Source organism: Schistocerca piceifrons, chromosome 6 (assembly GCF_021461385.2).
Source record: "Schistocerca piceifrons isolate TAMUIC-IGC-003096 chromosome 6, iqSchPice1.1, whole genome shotgun sequence".
NCBI lineage: Eukaryota > Metazoa > Arthropoda > Insecta > Orthoptera > Acrididae > Schistocerca > Schistocerca piceifrons.
Genome location: NC_060143.1, coordinates 113,767,898 through 113,791,324, shown reverse-complemented (window position 1 = coordinate 113,791,324; position 23,427 = coordinate 113,767,898). Strand labels below are relative to the sequence as shown.

Genomic DNA, 23,427 nt, shown 5'->3' with positions numbered 1-23,427 from the left:
ATGTAGTAAGCGTTGCTTTATGCAGTGGAGAATGGCAAAAGAGAGGCAGCCGGCGATCGCGGCATTACGAAGTAGGCGCGGCACAGATAGCCTTGCTGACAGTTGCTGTCTATCAGCCGGCTGACGCAAGGACGCACGCAGACCGAGCGCCGAGCGAAGCCTGGAGAGTGCTGAGTAAAGGAAGTGAGGCCAGCACGCTAAGTTACGCTGCAATATACTGCGGGAGTAATAACAAGAAGCTGCCACCGAGGGTAAAAAACGTCCTCCCACCGGATTTAAATACTGGAGCGCAGGCAGCAACGGACAGAAGCCATTAGGAAGCAGTTCGGATCTGAGGACGGACGTGGTCCGTATCCGAATGTTCAGTCTTCGTAGGTGACGATTCCGGAAGTATGTTCCAGCTCGCAGGAGTCATCCGTTCGCCACCAGATGTCAACTTCAGCTCTGGATGTCGGCCCGAGTCCGGTCGGCACCATGGCTGACTAACTACAGCAAGAACTTCCAGCAGGACTGGCCGAAGCGCGGTCTTGGTCACAGGCACCGACGGGGACTGACGCCCGGACTTCACGGCAACTGGGAGCCACGGCGCATGGTCCATTCATGACGAGACCTCGCGGACATCGCGACTGACGGCTTCGGCAGCTGACGTCGATAGCTGACCTCATGGGGACGCGGCTCCGTGGGCGTGCCCGTACTGGGGGCGCCGAGTGGCGACGAGTTCATCTCAACCGCAGGGCATTCTGGCTTCAGCGGAGCCCTGGTGGCGCGCGTTGCGCTCATTGTCGGAGAATCTACACAGCAGCAGCCAGGCGGAAGGACCCGCAGGGCTGGGCAGCGACGACGAGGGAGAAATTGTAAAGAGAGCTCAATAAATAATTGTAAAACTCCACGCCGTCTCAGTCTTTGGGGCAGCCACTGTGTCTGCTGCTAACAAGTACTGCAGAAGTCGTAATAAGTGGCCATCTGACGTAACAGTTCTTACGCTGACAGTTGTTGATGGCCCAGCATTGAAATCTGCAGCAATTTACGGAAGGGTTACCCTTCTGTCACGCTGAACGATTGTCTTCAGTCGTCGTTGTTCCCGTTCTTGAAGATCTTTTTCCGGCCGCAGCGATATCGGAGATTTGATGTTTTACCGGATTCCTGGTATTCACGGTACACTCTTGAAACGGTCGTACAGGAAAATCACACCTTCATCGCCATCTCGGAGATGCTGTGTCCCATCGCTCGTGGGTCGACTATAACCCCACGCTCAAACTCACTTATACGAGGGCGGTTCAGAAAGTAACCTCCGATTGGTCACAGTGCGGGTTGTGGGGGGAGTAGCGACGCCATCTGTGCGTTCACGCACTCAACAGGTCAGTCGGCATCAAGTCGTGGTCGAGTGAACGTCGTACCTGCGCTAGTTTAGTTTTTGTGGCAGTTTGAAATGTGTGCTGCAATAGAAAACCTCGCCAAATGTGAAGTGCGTGCTGTCATAAGGTTTTTTACAGCCAAAGGATATTCTGCAGCAGCTACTCATCGTGAGCTTTGTGCCGTGTACGGACCAAGAGTTATGAGTGAAGGAGTTATCCGTGAATGGGTACGTTTATTTAAAAGTGGACGAGAAAACGTTCATGATGAAGAGAGGAGTGGTAGACCATCATTGGTGACTGACGAACTCGTTCAGACAGTTGATGCAAAAGTTCGTGAAAATCGACGTTTCTCAATGTCGGAGTTGTCTACTGGTTTTCCACAGATTTCTAAGACTCTCTTGTACGAGATAGTGACAGCAAGATTGGGTTACCGTAAGTTCTGTGCACGATGGGTGCCCAAAATTCTTACCGACCACCACAAAACTCAAAGAATGGCCTCTGCATTAGACTTTCTGTCACGTTATGAGGACGAAGGAGAACCATTGTTAAACAGAATCGTGACCGGTGACGAAACCTGGATTAAGTACGTGAACCCTGAGACAAAAGAACAATCAAAGATGTGGGCACATTCAAATTCGCCTACCAAACCAAGAAAAGCCTCGCAAGGTTTTTCTGCCAGAAAACTGATGGCAACGGTGTTTTGGGATGCCAAAGGGGTGTTGTTGGTTGAATTCATGGAACGTGGTACGACCATTAATCAAGACGTGTACTGTGAAACAATAAAAAAATTACGACGGGCTATACAGAACAAACGCCGTGGTATGCTGACTTCCGGTATCGTTTTTTTGCACGATAACGCCCATCCTCACTCTGCTCGCAGAACAACGGCCCTTCTTGTGTCCTTCAAGTGGGACGTTATCAACCATCCACCTTACAGCCCAGACCTGGCGCCAAGTGATTATCACCTCTTCATGTATTTGAAGAATTGGCTCGGGTCACAGCGGTTTGATGACGACGAAGAGCTCAAAGATGCGGTCACAGGCTGGCTCCAGGCACAAGCGGGTGATTTTTATGCAGATGGAATTTCAAAGCTTGTGAAGAGATACGATAAGTGCCTCAATCGCTATGGAGACTATGTAGAAAAATAGTGCAAAGATGTAGTTGTAAGATGTATATATTAAAATATTTTTATTTAACTTGGTGTATTTTTTTAAATCAACCGGAGGTTGCTTTCTGAACGGCCCTCGTATCTTGATAACCTGCAATTGTAGTAGCAGTAACCGAGATAACAACTGCGCCAGACACTTGTTGTCTTATTATAGGCGTTGCCGACCGCAGTGCCGTATTCTGCCTGTTTGCATGTGTCTGTATTTGAATACGCTAGCCTATACCAGTTTCTTTGGCGCTTCAGTGTAGTAAAAAACAAAAAACACCTATTACAATCGACACCAAATAATTACCTAAAAATACCGATTATTCAGAACTAAAATACCGGTATGGGTTTTAGCCGGTCGGTTTTTCCCGTCCCTATTTTATTGCCTGCCAGATCCTTAATGTACCAAAACAAGGACCCCAACAAAATTGCCTGGGGCACCCCGGAAGTTACTTCCACTTATGTCGATGAGGCTCTTCAGTACCTAACAATGACAGTGGCCTTGCTCATCCTGCGTATCGATATGGAGGAAGGTCGGAGATACCGGGTTCATAGTGGCTGCTGTATCAAAATGGTGTCTGTTCTTTCGGAGATGCACGAAAGAACAGATACCACATACAAACTCTGGGCTTTGTTTTTTCCTAGTTGTACATTCACCTGATTACCTTGATCCGAGGCTTGCAGGATGCCACGCGAGGATAGCGGAAATGGTGTTTTGCATCATCGACGTTTTCGTAATTCACGTAGGCTGGCATGGAGGAGCTCATTCTATTCGAAAACCTGCGTTATGTTTGAGATCTGAATATTTTCTAAGATTCTACAGCGGATGGTTGTCGGTTAGACTGGACCGTAGTTTAGTGGATCACTTCTGCCGCCATTCTTGTACGTCGACCTGACTTGGACGTACTTTTAATGATTGGGCATAGTTTTCCGTTCAAGGGACGTACGATACGTTGCAGCTGAAAATGGAAACACTTAGATCCAAATTCTGTCCAGAATCTGACAGGGAAGCCATCTGGTACTTGAGTCTTGTTTAGGTTTAGGGATTTAAGCTGTTTCTCAACAACACTGATATAATACCTGTGTCAATCATTTCTGAGATGGCGCGGGACGTCAGTGAGAACAAGAAAGTAATGTTTCTCTTCTCGAGCTGTAGTGTGGGGTCTTGGAATCTAGTGACTTTCTTATACTCTTTCCCATTGTGGTTTGTTGAGCATTTCTGAGATGCTATCGTGCTGAATAAACTAAGCTGTGACGAACTAATAATCGATCGAGCAGATGTTTTATAGATGTCCTCCTACGTCATTAAAATACCCGTACTTAGGATCCTTCCAATAACGACCAATCAGGCTTTAGCACTCTCCTAGGATACGTTTTAATACCTGTTCTACATTAAATGGTTTCACATAGATGTTATTAGGTACTTGACACCTGTAAATGATCCACTGATATAGCCAATCAGCAGGCACACGATAGCGATTTTTTTGCCTGAGGCGCTTACAGGTTATCGCCTATAAGATCATCATAACTCAGAGCGTGCAGATAATAAAAAGTCACTTGTCTACGTAGTCAAATTCAAATTGACTAAACAGTTCTTGGAGGAAACGCCCTTGCTGTGCAAGGTATAATTATGCCAATAAAACAACGAAATTCCAAAATAGTATCGAATCTCTTGGGTATACCACAGTGCAATGCGCAGTATTATCAATTGAAAACACATTAAGTTACAAGTAGTCTTATATCACACATTTAAATCTGGCGAAAAGCATAGAAATTGGATCTCATTAAAGCTCATACAGCGGCTAAGGTGGAAAGAACTCTTACCTGTTTGATGTCGAAGCCGAGAACTTCAGACATGTACTTGGGTCCTTCAGTCATCAGGAAGAAGAGTCCTCCCAGATTGCCGAAGTGCAGTGCCACCAGCGCCAGGAACGGACAGGAAGTTATCACCGACAAGAACGGCAGCACCCTCTGAAACAGGATCACTGTGTTGGGACTCTAGATTCACTTGGTACCAGATACTGGATTTCATGCTTGCCCATGTAACAACACTGGTAAAAATCCGTGGTACATTTCGGATTATGCTTGTCCGTCGTATGCATATAAATTCTACTAATTACTTGTACGGATTGCACCCACAATTTCGATCTCAAATTCTGTTGCAGCGCCCAACACCTCTGCCTTACCCACCTTCAACCCTGCCAACAGAATACTTGTAAATTCACCATTTTGCGTATCCCTCGATCTTATAAAATCCAACGTCCAGAACCAAGCACATCAGTAAATTATGTCCGCATTATTGTATTTGTGCACCCAAGTTGCCATCCTACGGAATCATTTAAAATAGCACCAAAGCCATATCTTTCACTCCGCTGTAGGTACAACCAAATATGCTGTACCCTCTGACCTTCTGTACATCCTCTATACTCCCACTGTCTCTCGGTCCCTTCTTCTTGTCCTCTGGCGACATCAACTTCCGTGACCCTCATCCCATCCTCCCAGTTCAGTGTCAACCAGTTCACCTCTTGGTACAACGACTGGCTCCTAAGGAGAAATCCTTCCAAGACACATACAGTAATTATAGGATGAACTATCTGCAGCTTCCAGTCCAATGATATCTGTCTTACCAGGTACAACTGCTCCATACAAGTAACCAACACAATGAATAGACTTTCTCGGTTGAAGTTCTCAGTCACATAAAATCTTTTAAAAGACTTAACCGTCTCCTTTAATTATTATATTTGTTTTATTCATAAAATCACCTATAGCAGTTTGGATCATTAAACATTTCCAAGCGTGACGTAGTGAAAATTTCGTGTAAAGGCATAAGCAAAAATTTTAAAAATCATCATATCCTCAGACTTATTACTGAACGTTTTGACATCATTTTCGTGATTTTTTAATGAATTCCGTTTCCTTTTTCTCTCTGAAGTTAAACGTCTACGAATCTCAATTGAGCCTAGATCCTACTACAGTGCCACACTTCACAGAGCACACTCTCAACCTCGCACCTAAGTACTGTGATTACCGACTCTTTGGAACACTATTTCCATTTCTGGTATCTCGCGACCGAGGTCATTTACCTAGTGACGTCATCACTCTTATCAGTGACGTATCACTCTTCTCAGTCACGTCATGATCCTCCATCAAGCCACGCATTCCTAATGCCCTCTGCTCCTCTCTCCTATCCTACCGCCAGCCAAACAAATATCCAGAAGCCCAGTTGTGCTTTATGCCCCACCCACCTCCATCTGTTTCCAATCAATCACAGCAAAGCATTAAAAGGAGGCAGCCAGTCAAAATGTACTTTCAGTAAATAAATAAAATAAATTTTAAAAAAAATTAAGAATTCAACTAGGCCAGTTGCGCTTCCCACCAGCCAGTCAGAGTGTACTATCAAAATGACGTGTAAAAATGGCGCCAACCTGCATTACTTCCCTAACATTTGTGTACGCTTACATAATTCTCGCGTAATAGTATAGCAATGTGTAAAAATGACTACAAGTCAAAGATCACCCATCCAAGTGCCGGCCACGCCCGACAGCGCTTAACTTCGGTGATCTGACGGGAACCGGGGTATCCACTGCGGCAAGGCCATTGTCAGTGTTGTGGTGTGTAACAGGATAGAAAAGGGGGTGGGGCATGGAGGTTAAAAGTGTGACGGAAGGTAGGTCGCTCGCATCTGGATTGTGGTCATGGACTTCCCTCCTTCATAAATCTACTAAATGAAGAGTCAACAGACAATTCCAGATTCCCTCTACCGCACTACGTCACAAAAAGCGCCTAAAAGATATTTCACAAAGGTATACCGACCTGTCCGCATCTCGCCTTATGCATCCCGGTGACGCAGTGCAGGTGGGGAGTTATTTTCCACAAAGTGTGTTAATACTATATAGAATACATAATTATATGAGTTGCTGCTAACATAAACGTAAGAAAAGCCTATAGGACAGATCCTACGCTAATCTCAGCACACTGTTCTACACTGCTACAAGAAAATTGTTTCTCAGTCATCCCGCAAAGCAGTTGTTATGTTCTTTCGGGAAAGGGAACTTCCTCAGCATAAGCGCTGCTCACTTTTTAGTTTACAGACGGACATTATGTGCGGTTCTCTCACGTAAGTAGGCAAAATAACTTCAATAAGCTCGTGTTTATCTAGCGGAGCTACTTTCAATTTATTGAGTATTTATCTGCAGTTGTTGAATGAGCCATTTTGTAAATAAGCTCATCAGCTGGAACTGTCAACTGAGGAGCCTGCCGCAACTGTAACGCGCTATCAGTATGTTGTCGACAATGTCGATTTCACTGCCTGCACTGCAAATGGCTGGGATACTGCAGTATATACTGTGGATGTTCGGTAGTGCGTGCACTAAGTGGACCGCACTCTACAAGAGCCAGCAGTTTCTGAATGGAGGGGGTTTGCGATTACAACATAGTCACATGGCTTCACAATATGCTGTCAACGAGAGACAGCAGCAAGGTATCACATTTATCAATACAATCCCTTTCCCATCAACACCGTAGGCCACTGACAATGTTACACTTACAAACTAAGCGTTTCTCAGCCTTTGATTATAGGAATGTTCAGATGGTTCAAATGGCTTTGAGCACTATGGGACTTAACATCTGAGGTCATCAGTCCCCTAGACTTAGAACTACTTAGACCTAACTAACCTAAGGACATCACATACTCCATGCCCAAAGCAGGATTCGAAATTGCGACCGTAGCAGTCGCGCGGTGCCGGACTGAAATACCTAGAACCACTCGGCCACCTCGGCCGGCTATAGGAATGTATTCTACACAAAAGCCCTTCATAGCCGGAAACAAGTACCTACTTAATAAACTGACAATAGCTCCACTATATAAACACGAGATAACTAAAGTTATTTTTCCTATCTACATAAGAGAACTGGACAGAAAATGCATCTGTATTCTTAGCAGTTCATACATGTATTCAGTGTAGTGTTAAAACACTTCGTCGAAAGTAACGACCTCCCCCCCCCCCAAACCCCCCTTCAGTTTGTTGTCTGTACAATGCGTCGCCAGTGATTCATAAAGCGAAATAGGGAAGGGTCGGTATAACTTTGTGAGAGACCCTGTAGTCGCTTTTTGTAACGTAGTGCAGTAGACAGAATGGGTAATTGCCTGCTCGCTCTTCATTTTGCAAACCTATGAAGGAGGATAGTCGATCACCGCAATCCAGCAACCTAACTTACGTCACACTTCTAATCTCCAACCCCCCTCTCCGCATTTCCACCCTGATACACACCCAGAATACAGTTTATCCCTTAATATGGTTGTACTGCAGAAAGATGAGGCACACACATATAATATTTGTTATGACCCACTTCATTTAACAATAAACATCAGTTTTATAACATTAAAACCCTACTTTTAACAAACTGCGATTTTGCCACCCCCTGCAACATGGAAATTATTAATGCTAGAGAAAAAAAAATGAGTAGAACCTGTCTGTAGGAAATTTAATGTAGTTTAATTTTGCACAGGATAACATTTTCGTTGGATGTCGCAGTTTTCGTGGTATTCGAGAAAAACCTAAACAAATGACTTTTACATTCTCCTCCATCCCCATGCTCATACCACACTGGTCAGAATTTTTAGTATGTTTCTCATGAACTCTTCCTCCTACCACTGTACATAAACTTTCGACTATACGAATTTTCCCTCCCGCAGTCGATATTTGCTGACCTTTGAATAAAATTTTCTCAGTTTTCAGGGTTAGAATTGGTAGGAGAAGTAGATGTCATGGCGAAGCTCTTCATCTAGGGGGGGGAGGGGGTAGGTGCCGGAAGTTGCGTTAGGGAATGAGGTGGAGAGGGTGAGTCACAACGGTAAAGGCGCGGCAACAGGCTGGGGACAGAGAAGAAGGGTACACCAGAGGCTGGGGAGGGGGGATCGACTCGGCGAACAATATACAGGGTGCGGACATGCTCAAGTAAAAGGAGAAGCTGGGGGAAGGGGATGAGGTCGTAGAGGATGCGCATGGGGGATAGAAGGCGGATATTGAAGGTGAGTCGATCAATGTCTATATAAATACTCCGCAAGCCACTGCATCGCGTATGGCAAAGGATACCATGTACCAAAACTAGTCATTTCTCTTCCTATCCCACTCGAAAATGGACGCTTAGGTGATGGCCGAAGCCAATTACAGTCGCAAGTGTAAAGTTTCGTCAATACTATGAGTGGTAGTGTGCATAACTTAGTTCAGTGCTCAAAATATTTACGACAAAGAGCACACGTGTGACAGATTATGTATTCATTTGTTGTAATCATCTGGTGGTAATGATGCTGTGGCAAGACTTACAGCACGGAATAAAACAAGGCATCACTCAAATTATATTCTAGGGCTCTTTACTGAGAAGTAGAGCCTCATTTACGAATAATCATAACCGTTACAGCACCATTTCATAAACGATGCCACGGCATATCTTTTCCAGCTAAGGTGTCATCATGATCTTCAGAATACACCAGATGAGAAATAGAAACATTTTGAGGTGTACGTGATGCTGTACTTCTCCCACTACAGTCCCCACGTGTAGAGCCAGTCTGTTACAACCAGGTGCCTGGGCACGTCTTTCAAAGAAGTGGTAGGTGTTGTACAGTGTCCGGCTATTATTTGTAAAATTGTAGAAACATATCATAAAAAAGAACAAATTCAAGAGGTCGGCTGTCAGAAAAGGAGAACTTGTGACGAAGCAAGCTGGGACCTCTTGACTTTCTCTCTTGTTTTGCCATCTGCCTCCTTAATGTAATTTTATATTCATTTTTGCCTAATTACCATTAACATGCATGAGTATAATCTCCATTTTCATAAAAGAGAAAGAGAAGAGTCTTAAGGAATATAGCATCAGGTCCAATTTTGTGCTTAGTTTTGTGTATGTTGTTAATTTCCTAATTTATTTTGAGCATTCCTAGTTAATACTTTTGTTATAGGATGAAATCAGTAATCGTTTCGTGACTTAGATTCTGTTGTTGACTTATAAACAGATATAAATTCTGTACTACTTATATACATTTGAAAGAACTACTAGAATTCTTAAAGCATTTATTGTGCTCTATTCGAAAACATATTAGCAAAGCCAGCACTTAATTAATTCCAAATTAATAACCAGGTTTCTCAAAAGTATTGTTTGTATATCTACATTTGTTAATTTCATTATTGATACTAATAATTCGCCCTCAGCTTTGCGGAGGAAAAATGTTAAAAATAAGGAGTTTTCGATGAAATCAGTTAATTTAATGGGTTATGTTTTAATTGCAATTTCTGTAACTTGAACATTAAACAATGTATAGTTTCAGTGCCTATTATAGTGAGGATATATTAAGGACCGATTTTTGTTCCGAGACGGCCGATTTTCAGACGGGAATTATGTACTGGTTAAATTAACAACAATGCATCAACTTAACAGTGGAATAAGTGTAACACAAATAGGCTGTGTGTTAAAACAATTAATGACAATGTCTGTTCAATTTATTTGAGAAACAGTGTCATACATACCGTATTATTCTGCAAGAACTGTGAACTGTGTGGTTAAGTTTTTACTACTCATAGATGTTGAACAGCAAACTATTGTAGCAGTATGCTGATGTTGCCTGCAACCTGTTAATGAGACTTATCAACATTTACCAATAGTGAACTGGCCATATAATTGTGTAATATTGGGGGGTTGTGAGCAGTGAAAGTAAAGAACTGTGAAATGCAATTGTGCAAGTGTCGGCTACATCTTTTACAGTATTGAGTGTAAAACTTCTTCCACCGCCCCCCCCCCCTCCCACCCATTTTTCAGCCAGCATAACAATGCAGTACGTCGACACCGAGGACTATCGACGAAGAAGTAAAGCAGGCGAAAGTCACAAACTCCTTGGACTATGTGGGAGAAACTTGCCATGCATTCTTGAGTCAACTCGGTAAAAAAGGCACACTGTGAGAAGATTTGTCGTTTGCAGCAAGAAAAACTAGCAGAAGAAATGTGGTACTGTTGTAAACTATTTGAACATATCTTTTGTTCGATGTTTCGAACTGAACGATACACGAAATAATTTAAGACATGCAGAGCTTTCCTTCATTGGAAAGTTTTTTTATGTCAGTAAAGAAATAAATGCAGCAGCAAACATAATTTCTAGACCAACAGAAATGATCAGCATAGGCGGGACTGGCATGAGATGGGTGTACAGTTACTGCAGTGCTGGGGCCAATCCAACAGCAAAGGGTCAGCATACAATGGCAGCCTCGAATATCTCTGTTTGTCAGCAACTCCTGGACGAGTAGTAGATCTCACCTTCTCCGTGGAGACGGTATCCGCGATGCTGGTGGTGATGTAGGTCAACTCGTCGGGCGAGATGCGCGGGTGTCTGGCGGGAGAGTCGTACACCGTCACGAACCACAGGATGGTCCAGACGCCCACGATGCCGCCGAGGATGTAGAAGCTCGCCTTCCACCCCAGGGCCTCGATAATGGCCGAGCAGATGGGCCACGTCACCACCGTGCCGAAGGTCCCTCCTGGGAACCGCATGCCAGTAAAGTTCACCCTGTTCTATGCAGGTCAAGTTGTTATTATTTCAACCTCCTCATCCCATATTGGCAAGAGGTGGGCTGCCAGCGGTACAATAACACACTCTTCAGCCAAAAGCCCACACAATTTAAATAAGGGACATGATAACAAGAAACTAAATACGCAAAGTTAAAAAAATCTTTAAAATCTATGAGAAGATCCTTGCATGCTGGTATTTACATAGAAAAAATACAAAGTTGTTTCCATTCATTACATTAAAATCAGCAAAGGCTAATAGGTTAAGACAAAATGAAAAAATAGACATTTCAAACACTGTAAAAAATGACAGTGATGTGCATTAAAAATGAGCACTACATTTTCACCAAAAGACTGAAGGACCTGCACAGCTGGAGAAAGCTGAGGAGGGAAAATTGCGTTCTAGAGGATGGAAGTGGTTGGTTAAAAATGCAAGGGTCTATTAGGCAGGAAACAAAAGGAGATGAAGTTAGGTGTTGGGGTGTGTAGTGGAAAGAGAGAAAGTGAGGAGGAGTCTGGTCAGTGGGCAGTGCCATTGAATCAAGAGTGGGCAGGACTTGGAGAAATGATTAGGGAAGAGGGAGAGGGGAGCCCTGGTCTGCAGTGAGATAGCTGGGGAATTACAGTATGTGTATCACATAAATGTTGGAGTGGATTTCATTATCTTGGAGAGGGAATCGGTTGGAATTGTGTTGTGGTAGGAAATGGACGTTTGTAGGTGTAGCGACTGTGGGATGTCTTTGTAACGGCGCGGCAGCCAGGGGAAGACACTGAGATTATTGGAATGTGGTTTGCGGAGAGCGAAGGACATGCAGAGACATTCAGTGTGGGTGAGGAGGGTTTGATAAGATACTAAAGCAGCCACGTCGGGGTAGTAAACGTATGTGGAAAGCATGCTGCATTGCTTGACGTTCAAGGTTTTTGGGAGGACAGATAAAACTCAGGTCGAACGAATATTCAGGCAACATTTGCATAGGAAAGGATGGGTAAGTCAAAGGTATTTTACAGGGTGAATACGATTGGACATGAATTTGTGGTAGCGTTAACGAAGGAGGGAAAGATCTAAAGTTACTTCTAACAGGATGGAGCAACTGTCCATACACCCAACGGAATGTTGGAACACATTTACACAATCTTCACATGTAACAGAGTTGTTAGCAGAGGTCAGTCTGGTCGTAGCCCTAGCTGGCCTCCCAGGTCACTGATCTGTCAGTGTGCGATTACTCTGTATGGGGAGCCATCAAGTCTAAGGTGTATTGTAACAACCATCATAGTCTTCAAGAACAGCAGCAGAAAATTTCGGAAGAGACTACAGCAATTCCAGAAGTGCAGCTTCGATCCGCCTTCAACAACTTGCTGACCTGGCCCAAAAGTGCCAAGAGATGAATGTTGGTCACTTTCAACATCTGCTATAGTCAGCTTAATACTGTATTTCCTTTCCTCTTCTGTGTTTCTGTCTACCTTTTTGGAACGCTGTTCTCCAGACCAATATTATTTGCCCGCCCTGTAGCGGTCGAGGATGATGGAGGGTTGCAAACCCCAACTTCAGTCAGTTAGTTGTTTTAGTCTCTTGTGGCCTTTCTGTTCAATAGCTAGTATATGAGTTTTCCATGTTCGTTGGCTATCAGTTGTTAATATGAGTTATTTCAATGCGTTAGTTAATCAGGCAAGATGCTTGTGGATGGCGAAGTAGAAGGTATGAAGAGTGGTTCATCCTATTAACGGATTAGTGCTTGGAAGGGTTAATTCTGAAGGACCGTTTTGGGAAGTAAACTGACTAAGGTTGATTTAGAGAGATCGTTGGTATTTCTGGAGCGAGGGCGAGGAAAGAAGTGTTAATCAGCATACCAAACGAGGTGGATTGGCAGAGGTGGTTTGGAGGAAGAGAAGACAGAGCCTTGGGACACAGCTATAGAATGATGGAAGGTATGGAAGTTGGTGTTGCTAATGGTGGCAAAGGATGGCGATTAGATAGGAAGGCTGCAATAAGGCACATGTAATTAAATGGAAGTGAATAAGTCTTGAGTTTGGAAAGGAAACGGGAATGCCATACATGCTCATAGGCTTTCTCTACGTCGAGGGGGACAAAAATGGCGGAATTTTAGGTGTTGTGCTGGTGAGATAAGAGATGAGTGAGATACAGAAGACGGTCATCAGAGGGGATACTGGGATGGAAGCCACAGTGGTTAACAGGAAGGAGGTGGTGTTGCTACATGTGTTGATGGATATGTTTGGAGATGGTGGATTCAAAGATCATGCTGAATACTGATGTTAAGCTGGTGGGGTGGTAAGAGGAGGTATCGGTAGTGGGTTCGTGAGAGTTGGGAAAAGTAGGGTTGTGGAGGTTTTCTGCAGTTCAGTATAGTACCTGAGGATAAGATAGTGTTATAAAACGTTGAAAGTATGGCGAGGAAGGAGAAGGATCATTCTTTCAGGCGATGCAGTTGTGCCCAGCGGAAGTCTTGCGTTTTTTCAACTATTTGTTTTATGCCATGTGCTGTGATAAGTGTTTGTGGCATGTTGTCCAAGAAGTGGAAGTTGTGACCAGGGGGTGTAACAGTGGTATTTGTGCGTTCTAAGATTGTAGGTAATAGGAAGTGGTCAAAATGAGGATCATCAGGGATGGAGAAGACGTCCAAGAGAGAGGATGCAAAAGTTTCAGATTTGCTCAGGTTGACAGGTAGGAGATGGAATTACTGCCAGATCGATGGAATGCTTTCCAATACTTGGATGAGTTGCGGGTCAAGTGTAGTGCCGAACGCATACTTCCATCGTTTACTAAAGAAGTAACAGGCCTTTTGCGTTACATGAACTGAAATAGCAGCATCTAGTTATTATACAATGTGTATCATGATCAGTGTCTCACACCGAGACACATGAAAGTATATAAAGACAGAAACAAAAAAGTTTAATAAGCATGAGCCCTTGAATGAGCCGTCTCCTTCGGGTAGAAAACTTACTGTCTAAAAAGGCGATGAACATCGATTTTAATCTTCGATTTTGTCAGCCGATCAAACAATGAGTGACTACTGCGCTCTAAGCGAATCCACAAGAAGCCCTTGCTGACAATATCCAACTGCTTTACAACCGATGTCAGAATTTTGTTGTATCTGATGGTCATTACTCTGAAGGCCGGTAAAGGCATTTAGTTCGTAACTCTTGTTTCCTTTTTTTTTGGACACCATTCACCGAACTTTTCAGGCGCTCCTTGTAGTTAATGCACATACGCATATTGTGTATAAACATGCTGAAATTAATGTCTGACTGTACACTACAAGATGTAGTTATTCTCAGTTAGTCTATGAAGTTAGCAGTTTATTAAATTCATGCAGAGAGAAAACTTCAAAGTCTACACCGTATTTTTCATTGGCATAATATTGGCTGTAAAACTGACAACAGTAGCTTTGTTTTCTTAGGTTTAAAGACACAGTAACTGCTTTCCTAGTTGATCCAAGTTTATGATTATTTATGCAGTACCTGCATGACTTTTCAAAATTAAAATTAACTACTACAATCAGATTCTTGCACAAACAGTATTTTTAAGTAAATAATTTCACGATATGCCAACATCATTAATGTTCAAGAGGATGGTTTTGATAGTAAGTGTTGGCTACCGTCTTAGCTGCATGTACTGCACCACCACGAACGTGGCGTAAGAAGGAAAACCAGGTAGAATATTATGACAGTTTGTAACGACCAGTTTTCCGTGTGTCGTTGTGTCCTTGGATACAGACTAACTATGTGTTAAGCAGGTCATGGTCCAGACACACTGGAAACACTTCAGGAGTGAACCGGTTACTTATTGTGCTCAAGAAATACCGCTCATGCATTTAACGCTTTTCTTAACTAGAACTATGAATTTCATTACTTTTATTTTACTCCACAAAGTGGAGTATGGACGTAGATGTAGATGTATTTAAGACTAGCTGTTGCTAGCGACCACACTTGCATACCAGTAGTTTTGTTATGATGAATGGAGGTGAGTAATTAAGCTACTGTATTTGCAATAACGTCAGCCGCCCCCATGTGTCTGCCTGTTTGAGTGAGCATAGCACATGATGTGCTCTCAGACTTCCCACATCCCAAGCTGTCCCACTGCACAATGCGTCGGTGTGCGCAACGTCACTGCCGAGCAGTGCACACAGAAAAGCATGGACAGGAACACCCATCTATGCATCATGCTACTGAAGTAATGTGGAAGTACGGATTAAATACATTGAAGATGGTATACACATCGCATTCATTACTTTGAATCATATCACGTATCACATATCAACCAATAAATGCGTTTTCACATATAATCAGTTCAAAAGTCAACCAGTAAACATTTTTCCCTAACCCACGTAATATTCTTCAAACCGGTAAGTATCATGGACTACACACTTTCTTAAGGAGCCCGTGTTCTTCCCCAGAGTTCAAGTTATCTCGTTACCAAATTTTATCGGAAACGTCATCCAAGATGCCACAGTGTGCCCAGTGTTCTTGACGCCATATACAGGGGACAGGCAAAATAACGTGAGCAGTGGTAGTCATGGGATGCTTGTTCAAATGGCTCTGAGCACTATGGGACTTAACATCAGGTCATCAGAGGTCATCGGTCCTCTAGATCTTAGAAGTACTTAAACCGAACTAACCTAAGGACATCACATACATCCATGCCCGAGGCATGATTCGAACCTGCGACCGAAGCAGCAACGCGGTTCCGGACTGAAGCGCCAAGAACCGCTCGGCCACAGCGGCCGGCCCATATCTATCCACGTTGTCCATCGAGAACTCCGAAACCATTACTGACGACAACCAACGCAAAGAATCGTGATACATGGTGTCAGGAGCATAAATCCTGGATGGCTGCTCAGTGGAAACACGTCATATGGTCCGTCGAGTAAACGTTTTCGTTATTTCCAACATCGGGCCGGGATTACGTCTGGAGAACGCCAAGAGAAGGCTACAATCCTGATTGCATGATTCCAACGGCTAAGCATGCAGATGGAAGTGTGATGGTGTGGGCAGCCATGTCACTACTCTCAGAGGCCGTGTTACGGCCAAAGATTATGCGAACATTTTAGGTGATCAGGTGCACCCAATGATTCAAATGTAGTTGCCAACAACGATACCGTATTTCAGGACGATAATGCACCCATTCACACAGCCAGGATACAACAATCGTCGTATGAGGCGCATGCAACGGAGCTGCAGCGTCTTCCCTGGCCAGCACAGTATCCAGACTTGATCATTATCGAACCCTTATGGGTGGTATTGGAGTGCAGACTCCAGAGCAGATTTTCGTTTCCAAGTGGCCCAACATAACCACTCCCAGTCAATCATCGGTTCATTTCGACCAAAGGACCCAATCCATCCCATGTAAATTCAGCCCATACCATTATGGAGCCACCACCAGCTTGCATAGTGCCCTGTCGACAACTTGAGTCCATAGCTTCTTGGGGTCTGCGCCACAATCAAACACAGCAATCAACTCTTATTAACTGATATCTAGACTCATCTGACCAGACCATCGTTTTCCAGTCGTCTAGAGTACAACCGATGTGGCCACGAGCCCATGAGAGGCGGTGCAGGCCATGTGTTGTCAGCAAAGCCACTCGCGTCGGCCGTCTGCTGCCATAGCCCATTAGCGACACATTTCCAGCACTGTCGTAACGGAAACGTTCCTTGTACGTCCCACACTGATTTCTGCGGTTATTTCGTGCAGTGCTACTTGTCTGTTAACACTGACACCACTACACACGCCGCTGCTTCCGTTCGGTAAGTAAAGGCCATCGGCCGCTGCGTTGACCGTGATGAGAGGTAATGGCTGAAATTTGTTATTCTCGGCGCACTCTTGACACTGTGGACCTAGGGATATTCATTTCCCTAACGATTTCCGAAATGGTACGTCTCCAGCGACCATGCCGCTTTCAAAGTCAGTTAATTCCCGTCGTGCGCCCATAATCACTACGGAAACCTTTCCTCATGAATCACCTGAGTGCAAACGACAACTCTGCCAATGCACTGCCCTTTTATACCTCGAGTACGCCATATTACCGACATCTGTGTATGTCCACATGGCTATCTTATTACTTTTAACACGTCAGTGTACATTATGGAACGTTTAATTTATGTAAGAAATAGTGTGGAAGGATGCAGTATATGTGTATATGGCTGTTCCATTACTTTTATCGCGTCATTGTACATAATGCAACGTTTACGTTATGCCACAAATGGAGTGGAAGTATGGATTAATGACCCTGAAGATGGCGCTACGTGTTAGATACACTGAATCGTCAAACAAGACGGTATAGCCATGCTTACTCAAATACAGACACATGTAAACAGGCGGAATACGGCGCTGCTGTCGGCAACGTCTATAAAGACAAAGAGTGCCTGCCGCGGTTGTTAGATCGAGTACTTCCACTACAACGGCAGGTTATCAAGATTTAAGTGAGTTTGAACGTGGTGTTAGAGTCGGCGCACGAGCGATGGGACACAGCAGCTCCGAGGTAGCGATGAAGTGGGGATTTTCCCGTACGACTATTTGACGAGTGTACCCTCAATATCAGGAATCCGGTAAGACATCAAATTTCTGACATCGCTGCGGCCAGAAAGAGATTCTGCAAAAAGAGAGTCCTCAGAAAATGTAGTCCATAAACAAAGGAGGTGGCTTACAAAACACTCGTTCGACGACTCGCTTTATTTCTTCATGAGAACCAGAAAATATTAGATACAGGCTCCCAGGTAGATGCCATTTTCCTTGACTTCCTGAAGGCGTTCGATACAGTTCCGCACTGTCACCTGATAAACAAAGTAAGAGCCTACGGAATATCAGACTAGATGTGGGGCTGGATTGAAGAGTTTTTAGCAAACAGAACACAGCATGTTGTTATCAATGGAGAGACGTCTACAGACGTTAAAGTAATCTCTGGCGTGCCACAGGTGAGTGTTATGGGACCATTGCTTTTCACAATATATATAAATGACCTAGTAGATAGTGTCGGAAGTTCCCTGCGGCTTTTCGCGGATGATGCTGTAGTATACAGAGAAGTTGCAGCATTAGAAAATTGCAGCGAAATGCAGGAAGATCTGCAGCGGATAGGCTCTTCGTGCAGGGAGTGGCAACTAACCGTTAACATAGACAAATGTAATGTATTGCGAATACATAGAAAGAAGGATCCTTTATTGTATGATTATACGATAGCGTAACAAACACTGGTAGCAGTTACTTCTGTAAAATATCTGCGAGTATGCGTGCGGAACGATTTGAAGTGGAATGATCATATAAAATTAATTGTTGGTAAGGCGGGTGCCAGATTGAGATTCATTGGGAGAGTCCTTAGAAAATGTAGTCCATCAACAAAGGAAGCAGCTTACAAAACACTCGTTCGACCTATACTTGAGTATTACTTATCAGTGTGGGATCCGTACCAGGTCGGGTTGACAGAGGAGATAGAGAAGATCCAAAGAAGAGCGGCGCGTTTCATCACAGGGTTATTTGATAAGCGTGATAGCGTTACGGAGATGTTTAGCAAACTCAAGTGGCAGACTGCAAGAGAGGCGCTCTGCATCGCGGTGTAGCTTGCTGTCCAGGTTTCGAGAGGGTGCGTTTCTGGATGAGGTATCGAATATATTGCTTCCCCCTACCTATAACTCCCGAGGAGATCACGAATGTAAAATTAGAGAGATTCGAGCGCGCACGGAGACTTTCCGGCAGTCGTTCTACCCGCGAACCATACGCGACAGGAACAGGAAAAGGAGGTAATGACAGTGGCACATAAAGTGCCCTCCGCCACACACCGTTGGGTGGCTTGCGGAGTATAAATGTAGATGTAGAAGAGAATCGTTCAACGTGACAGAAGTGCAACCCTTCCGCAAATGGCTGCAGATTTCAATGCTGCACCATCAACAAGTGTCAACGAGCGAACCATTTAACGAAACATTACCGATACGGGCTTTCGGAGCAGATGGCCCACTCGTCTACCCTTGATGACTGCACGACACAAAGCTTTACACCTCACCTGGCCCTTCAAACCGATTATGGACTGTTGATGACTGGAAACATGTTGCCTGGTCGGACGATTCTCGTTTCCGATGGTATCAAGCGGTTGGAGTGTACGGGTATGGAGACAACCTTTTCAATCAATTGACCCTGCATGTCAGCAGGGGACTGTTTAAGCCGGTGGAGGCTCTGTAATGGCGTGGGGTGTTCCGGAGTAAAGTCAAGCGCCGGCACGCGGTCGGAAACGACGGAGCGGAGGTGGTTGTGAAAAAGACGTCAGCCAATAGCACGCTGAACGACCCCTCTCTAGGACAACAACGCGACTGCTGCGGCCTCTAGGCCAAGAGAACATAAGCGCCGCTCCCGACTGATCGCGACCCAGGTAATCCATAAACTCACCACAAGACTATACAGAAATTCTAGACATTCGCAGAACCCGTTTATTCTGAATCTGGGGAACTACGACCACAACCATAGATGGAAACATAAAAGACCAAAAGACATACTTGTAAGGACCTAACATCTATGGCCAAGCACACGCAAACACAACGCTACAGGTGAGTCCCTGTTAATCACACGCCATTACTGGATATCCAGCTGGAATACACTGCCGAATAACTGGCACCACGCAGGGAAGCCGTACCGTACACTGCATGCAGACAAGCTCCACACATCCCCCACACAGTGAGATGATCTATGGCCGATCTCCCACTACTATATAACGATCTTGATTGTTTCAGGAATGTAGCGGCTACAGCAACTGGGATACATCGCAATCGCTTACCACGGTAATGATGCATGATACCCATACTAACAAATCCAACCTTGCATGAACTATCGCAGCTAGTAAGCCACTACTGCTCTTATTACCCATCCCACTGTCGCAGAGGTTTTTTCCCACGGCACGAGCCTTGGCACTTTTTTCCCTCTGCTCTTCAAATCGCTACTCTCACTCTCGTTTCGTCCACTATCACCTGATGGGTCGTGTTATGTGTAGTCTTACCCAGACGCACGGATAACATCACAGCCCAGCATCCTGTGATCCACTTACTAAATAACTAACATGTTGACGGAGGTGACAGCAGAACTTTTGATTTGGTCACCACGTTGGTGCGGGCGTGGAGGGGCCCCATCTCTAACCCATTTCTATGCAGATCTACAGAAGCGTCAAGACCAGTGACCTGAATAAGAGCATTCACTGTATTACTTCCCTTGTATTGGAATCGTTATACTGAAGGACATTGATTCTATTCCATGTCACCCTTTGCTTGAAACACATCTATGTATTGCTCAAAGTTAAGTATCCAGTGACCTGAATAAGAGCATTCACTGTATTACTTAACTTGTATTGGAATCGTTATACTGAAGGACATTGATTCTATTCCATGTCACCCTTTGCTTGCAACACAGCTATGTATTGCTCAAAGTTAAGTATTGTCATTGATTCATTTCATAACAAAACTGTTTAATACGTTTTGCTTGAACCTTTGTCTAGCGATCCGAGAAGCAAGTTTCCTAGACACCCCTTCCTTGACAACTAGGCAGGATACAACATGGGGCGTGTGCTGTTGGAGTGATGTGGGACCCCTGATACGTCTAGATACGACTCTGACAGGTACATGCACGTAAGCATCCAGCCCGATCACCTGCATCCATTCGTGTCCATTCTACATTCCGACGGACTTGGGCAATTCCCGAAGGGCAATGTGACACCCCACACGTCCAGAATTCCTACAGAGTGGCTCCAGGAACACTCTTCTGAGTTTAAACACTTCCGATGGCCACCAAACTCCCCAGACATGAACATTATTGAGCGTATCTGGGATGCCTTGCAACGCGCTGTTCAGAAGAGGTCTCCACCCCATGGTGCTCTTACGGATTTATGGACAGCCCTGCAGGATTCATGGTGTCAGTTCCCTCCAGCGCTACTTCATTCATTAGTCGAGTCCATGCCACGTCGTGTTGCGGCAGTTCCTCGTGCTAGCGGGGGCCCTACACGATATTAGGCAAGTGTATCAGTTTCTTTGGCTCTGCAGTGTATTCCTTATTTAAATGTCTACTTTACTTCTATCACCTGTTTTAAATTCATTTTTCATTTAATTAACTCCTTTAATTACCACTACATATTTTTTCTTTATTCTGATTTATTGTATATCCGAACATGTAAACGCTGCATAGCTAAGATTCCCTCCATTGCGTCGGCAGCGTCCTGCTTGCCGGTTTGACGTAGCGGGCGCACATGCGGCCAAGTATTCTAGGCCACTACAATTTATATTCCAATTTTTATGTTTCAAGATTACAAGTGTGGCACAGTCTAGCTGCTTCCTTTCGTCCGAAGTAAGAATCGTCGTCTCTTCACGGTTCCACTACGTGCTTGGCTTTTCGTCGCTGCACTGTGCAAAGTTTTTTTCAAATTCTTTTATTTTTGTCTTCTAGTGCATATCACAATCTTGACTATTGGTGACTAATGTCCTCCTTCACTCTGGTTCTTATACAAGGCGTTTCAGAAGCGATGGTCAATAATTCACACATGGAAAGTACAGGCCAAAAATAGCTAAGAAGCTCCAATAAACATGGGTGCACAAATGAACCCCTGTTTCCTGTTGCGGTTCATCAATGTCTAGGAACACATGGCATCTCTAAACGTTAAAGTAGGTGTTTCAAATGTTGTCCATGCGTCTGAATCCAACATGCAACTTATACATGAAATAAGTTGCGAATCCTATCAGCCAGTCCAGGGGAATTCTGTAAATGCTGGAAATCTGTTTCAATCCGCAAGCGTAATTCCTCAACAGAGTTGACCTCGCTAGCGTAACCAGGCTTTTGACATGACCCCGCACACAGAAATCCATGGGAATTAAATCCGGAGACGTTGGAGGCCATGGCACAGGCCCTCCTCCACCTATCCAATGTTGACTATCCGTCCGAATTAGAGGCCGGCGCACTCGTAAATGAAAATGTGCTGGTGCACCGTCATGCGTGAACCACATGTTCAGGGGTTAGTTCAGTGGGATATCATGATATACTTCTGGAAGTACAGTTCGCAGAAACCGCATGTGCTGCTGCCTGGTTAGTCTGTATGGTAGGAAGTGTGGTCCAATTATGAGGTCTCAGAGCAGTTCTGCCCAGAAATTCAACGAATGACGCTGCTGATGTCGTGATACGGTGTGCTGCGTTAGGATTGACATCGGCACAAACGTCACAGTTATGGTAGTTAAAAGTACGGGTAAATCCAGCCTCATCTGCGAACAGAATACTGCTTACAAACAGGGGATTCAGGGTACACTATTGTTCCACCCATTGGCAGAAATTTTCTCTAGGAGGGAACTCTACGTGTTGAGGGCTGCACTCACTGGATATGATGTGGACAGAGTACTTGCCGATGTAAAATCTGACGGGCTGCCTGCGGAGCTTCTTTGTACAATTGAGCAGCCTCAGGGGCACTGCCATTCGCTTTGCCACACGTTAAGCGTACTCTTCAGCGGTGTCACCTCTGTCCATGGTGTCTTCACGATCGTAACCGATTGTACGGCCGGTACGGCACAGTGCACGGAGGTGGAAAGGGAAGTAGTTGGGCATGCGTAAACAAACAGACAGTTGATCTCTGTTGGTCCATCACGGCCAAGGGACATCAGCTGGTAAGTACTGGCTCTGAGCACTATGGGACTCAACTTCTGAGGTCATCAGTCCCCTAGAACTTAGAACTACTTAAACCTAACTAACCGAAGGACATCACACACATTCATGCCCGAAGCAGGATTCGAACCTGCGACCGTAGCGGTCGCGCGGTTCCAGACTGAAGCGCCTAGAACCACTCGGCCACTCTGGCCGGCAGGTAAGTACTTTTCAATGTCAATTAACTTCACCAACAGCCGTATATTTTAAGATATTTAATTTTATTCTGAAAGCAACCAGTTTCGGCAATTCATTTTGCCATCTTCAGGCATATCTTAAAATGTACGGCTGTTGGTGAAGTTTATTGACATTGAAAAAAAAAAAAAGCAGTCGATCCAAAACCTTAAGATACCAAAGTAAATACAACGGTATCCAGGGGCGTTTACAGCTGGTTCCCAACTCGAATTAATGCGATACCTCGGCAACGGTCGATTTGCGGACCCTTGTTTATTGGAGCTTTTTAGCTACTTTTGACCTGTAATTTTCATGTCTGAATTACTGACCGTCACTTCTGACAAACTCTGTGTAAAATTTTTAAAAAGTTAACAACTTTCTCATGATATACAGGACACCTCTAATCTCGTTTATGTACTTTTCCCACGTAGAAATCCTGAAGATGCCTCAAAAAGAGGAAACGCGCCAATAAAGCTTCTGCTGTCATTGCAACCTAGACAGTTATCATTACAGAAAATATATCACTATGGTTG

At 44.4% G+C, this 23,427-nt stretch overlaps 1 protein-coding gene across 1 annotated transcript in view; it reads right to left on the bottom strand.

Annotated features, from left to right (window-relative positions):
• The window catches only part of LOC124802938 (putative inorganic phosphate cotransporter), a 279,538-nt gene that overhangs the window by 41,245 nt on the left and 214,866 nt on the right, over positions 1 to 23,427 (bottom strand). The window contains exons 6-7 of the mRNA XM_047264024.1: positions 10,810 to 11,030; positions 4,333 to 4,479 (exon numbers count right to left, since the gene is read on the bottom strand). Coding sequence (XP_047119980.1) covers positions 4,333 to 4,479; positions 10,810 to 11,030 — 368 coding nt within the window. The remainder of the gene's footprint in view (positions 1 to 4,332; positions 4,480 to 10,809; positions 11,031 to 23,427) is intronic.